The 2,500-nt window shown below is 56.4% G+C and overlaps 1 protein-coding gene and 1 long non-coding RNA gene across 14 annotated transcripts in view; one reads left to right on the plus strand and one right to left on the minus strand.

Moving 5' to 3' along the window:
• The window catches only part of LOC128077608 (uncharacterized), a 1,083-nt gene extending 283 nt beyond the window's left edge, over positions 1-800 (minus strand). Inside the window, exons 1-2 of the long non-coding RNA XR_008205089.1 lie at positions 699-800; positions 489-564 (exon numbers count right to left, since the gene is read on the minus strand). This is a non-coding gene — a long non-coding RNA (uncharacterized LOC128077608). The remainder of the gene's footprint in view (positions 1-488; positions 565-698) is intronic.
• The window catches only part of EBF3 (EBF transcription factor 3), a 115,767-nt gene that overhangs the window by 47 nt on the left and 113,220 nt on the right, over positions 1-2,500 (plus strand). For 12 of the 13 annotated variants that reach the window (XM_052677049.1, XM_052677050.1, XM_052677037.1 and 9 more), the window contains exons 1-4: positions 1-429; positions 516-672; positions 890-953; positions 1,531-1,586. The exon at positions 1-429 is cut by the window's left edge and continues 47 nt beyond it. In XM_052677049.1, coding sequence (XP_052533009.1) covers positions 296-429; positions 516-672; positions 890-953; positions 1,531-1,586 — 411 coding nt within the window. In that variant the 5' untranslated portion in view covers positions 1-295. Of the gene's footprint in view, positions 430-515; positions 673-889; positions 954-1,500; positions 1,587-2,500 lie in introns of those variants that run through there. The other variant, XM_052677048.1, reaches the window with a different exon arrangement.

The raw sequence follows: 2,500 nt of genomic DNA on the forward strand, positions 1-2,500 counted from the left end.
TTTTTTTTTTTTTGTTTTTTTTTTTTTTTTTTTTTTTTTTTTTTTACCATTCCGAACCTCCAAGCTGGAACGCCACCCGCGCGGCCGCGCAGAAGAACTCCGCAAATTGTTGATGTGGTGCCCGCGCAGGACGCGCTGAGGAAGGCAGCGAGGCTCGGAGCGGACTCTCTTCCCGCAGAGCTCCGGCACCGAGCGCTCCTCCGGAGAGGGGCACCGACCGAGCCCGCACCGCACCGCGCTCCCCTCCGCGTCCCCCCCTTTTGCTTAGGAGCTGCCGCCGCCCCCGCTTGTTTTAATGTTTGGGATTCAGGAAAATATACCACGAGGCGGAACGACCATGAAGGAGGAGCCGCTGGGCAGCGGCATGAACCCGGTCCGCTCGTGGATGCACACGGCCGGAGTGGTGGATGCCAACACGGCCGCGCAAAGGTAGGTGCGGCCCCCCCGGCCCCGCCGCTCCGCCGCCGCCCGCTCCGCTCCGCGCTCACCGCGCCTTGTCTTGTTCTCTCCCGCAGCGGCGTAGGGCTGGCTCGGGCGCATTTCGAGAAACAGCCGCCTTCCAACCTGAGAAAATCCAATTTTTTCCACTTCGTCTTAGCTCTGTACGACAGGCAGGGGCAGCCGGTGGAGATTGAGAGAACGGCTTTTGTGGACTTTGTGGAGAAAGAGAAAGTAAGTCTGCCCGCCGCTACTCCTACCGCTATCGTTGCTCCCGTTCCGACCGTTAGCGTTCCCGTGCCGGCCGTTCCGAAGCGCGGTCCCAACGCCGCAGCCCCTCGGCCGGGCGGGACGGGGCCGTGCGGGGCGGGGACTGCGCGGGGCACGCAGCGGCCGCCCGGAGCCGCGAGCCGCGCTCGTACTGAATGTCGTTATTTATCGTTACTTGCAGGAGCCAAACAATGAAAAAACTAACAATGGGATTCATTATAAACTTCAGTTATTGTATAGCAATGGTAAGTTTTGCCGTCGCCTCGCGCGCCGCAGCAAAGTCTCGCTTTCTTTTTCAAGGCCTTTCATTGTTATGACTATGATTATTATTATTTTGTAAAGATTCGGAGATGAAAATTGCACGCGTGTAAACACGGCTCCTTCCCCGGCACGGGAGGAAAACAAAACAGGAGCGATCAATAAGTCAATGGCACTTCACATGATTAAGCGGCCGGGCTTGAAGTGGGGAGTAAAAAAGGGGATCGATAGGCGCTGCGCGCAGCACCACTTTTAAGTGACTTTTCCCACTTTTGCCAATTAGCGGTAATTATCGCGGCGGAGCGGAGCACAGCCCGGCCCGGCCCCGCCGCCCCCGGCCCCGCCGCCCCGGGCCCCCCCGCCCCGCTCCGCGTGCGGGCAGCTCTCCCTCCTCCTCCCCATTTCTTATTTTTATTTTGATTTTTTTTTTCTCCCCCTCTCTCTCCTTTCCCCCTCTCCCCCCCATCCCCACTCCTTTCCATTTTAATTGCAAGCCGGGCGCGATGTAACCCCGCTCGGCTCCGTGGGAAACTCTAACGCGGATTTCTCTCTGCTTCCCCGCAGGAGTGAGGACGGAGCAGGACCTCTACGTGCGCCTCATAGACTCCATGACCAAACAGGTGAGAGCCGCGCTGCTCCGGGTCGGGCCGTGCCGGGGGGGCCGCGCGGAGCTCCCCGCTGTCAGATCCGGGCACCCCGGGGCCGCATCAGCCAGCGGTGGGGCAGCGGGTGCGATGTGGCCTCGATAGATGCTCGTTGCCGTGTCTGTTAGCGTTCGTTCAGCGAGGGGTAGAGGAGAAAGGGGAAATAACCCCAGCCAGATGCCCAGATTTATTTTTAAAAGCACTTTTTTTTTTTTTTTTTTTTTTTTTTTTTTTACTCCTTTATAACTTCTTATTTTTCCTTTTATTTTTGGGGGGTTGATATTTTTCTGGCTGCCCTCCTGCCGGCCACGCTTCGCCCTTTTCTTCCCCCCCCGCCTGTCCCCCCTTCTTTTATACCTCGGCCACGGAGTAACGCGAGACGTTCCCTCGGATTTAAAAGTTAAATGTGCCGAGGTGAAAAGTCAGCTTGTTCGCCTCTGGTCCGCGCTCACCCCGCAGCCCCCCATCTCCATAATTCAAACTCCGTGCTCCAGGGGTCACCCCAACCCGCCGCTCCCTGCGCGCAGCTCCTGTTTCCTCCCCAACCCTCTGTCAGCCCTTGTAAATAACATAATTACAAGCGGTTCCTTATTCAATTATTTAACCTGTCTTGGACAACTTTTCCGCTGATAACTCCGTGAGAGCAGCATCGCTTTGCTCGGCAGCAATTAAAGGCAGAGAGCCGCTCGCGGGCTTTGAATTTCATCAACTTTTTATTAATATTTTTTTCGGAGAGACACTTCAAAAAATATATATTTTTTTTTAGGGGAGGGGGGGAGGAGGCGGTGGAGGGGCGGTAAGAGGAGGAGGTGAGAACGGGGGATGATTTACAGTACTCTGGAAATCAGATCCCAGGGATGGAAATGAGAACCGCGCCTCCGATCTGCCTC

Source organism: Tympanuchus pallidicinctus, unplaced genomic scaffold (genome assembly GCF_026119805.1).
Source record: "Tympanuchus pallidicinctus isolate F22 unplaced genomic scaffold, pur_lepc_1.0 scaffold16, whole genome shotgun sequence".
NCBI classification, from domain to species: domain Eukaryota; kingdom Metazoa; phylum Chordata; class Aves; order Galliformes; family Phasianidae; genus Tympanuchus; species Tympanuchus pallidicinctus.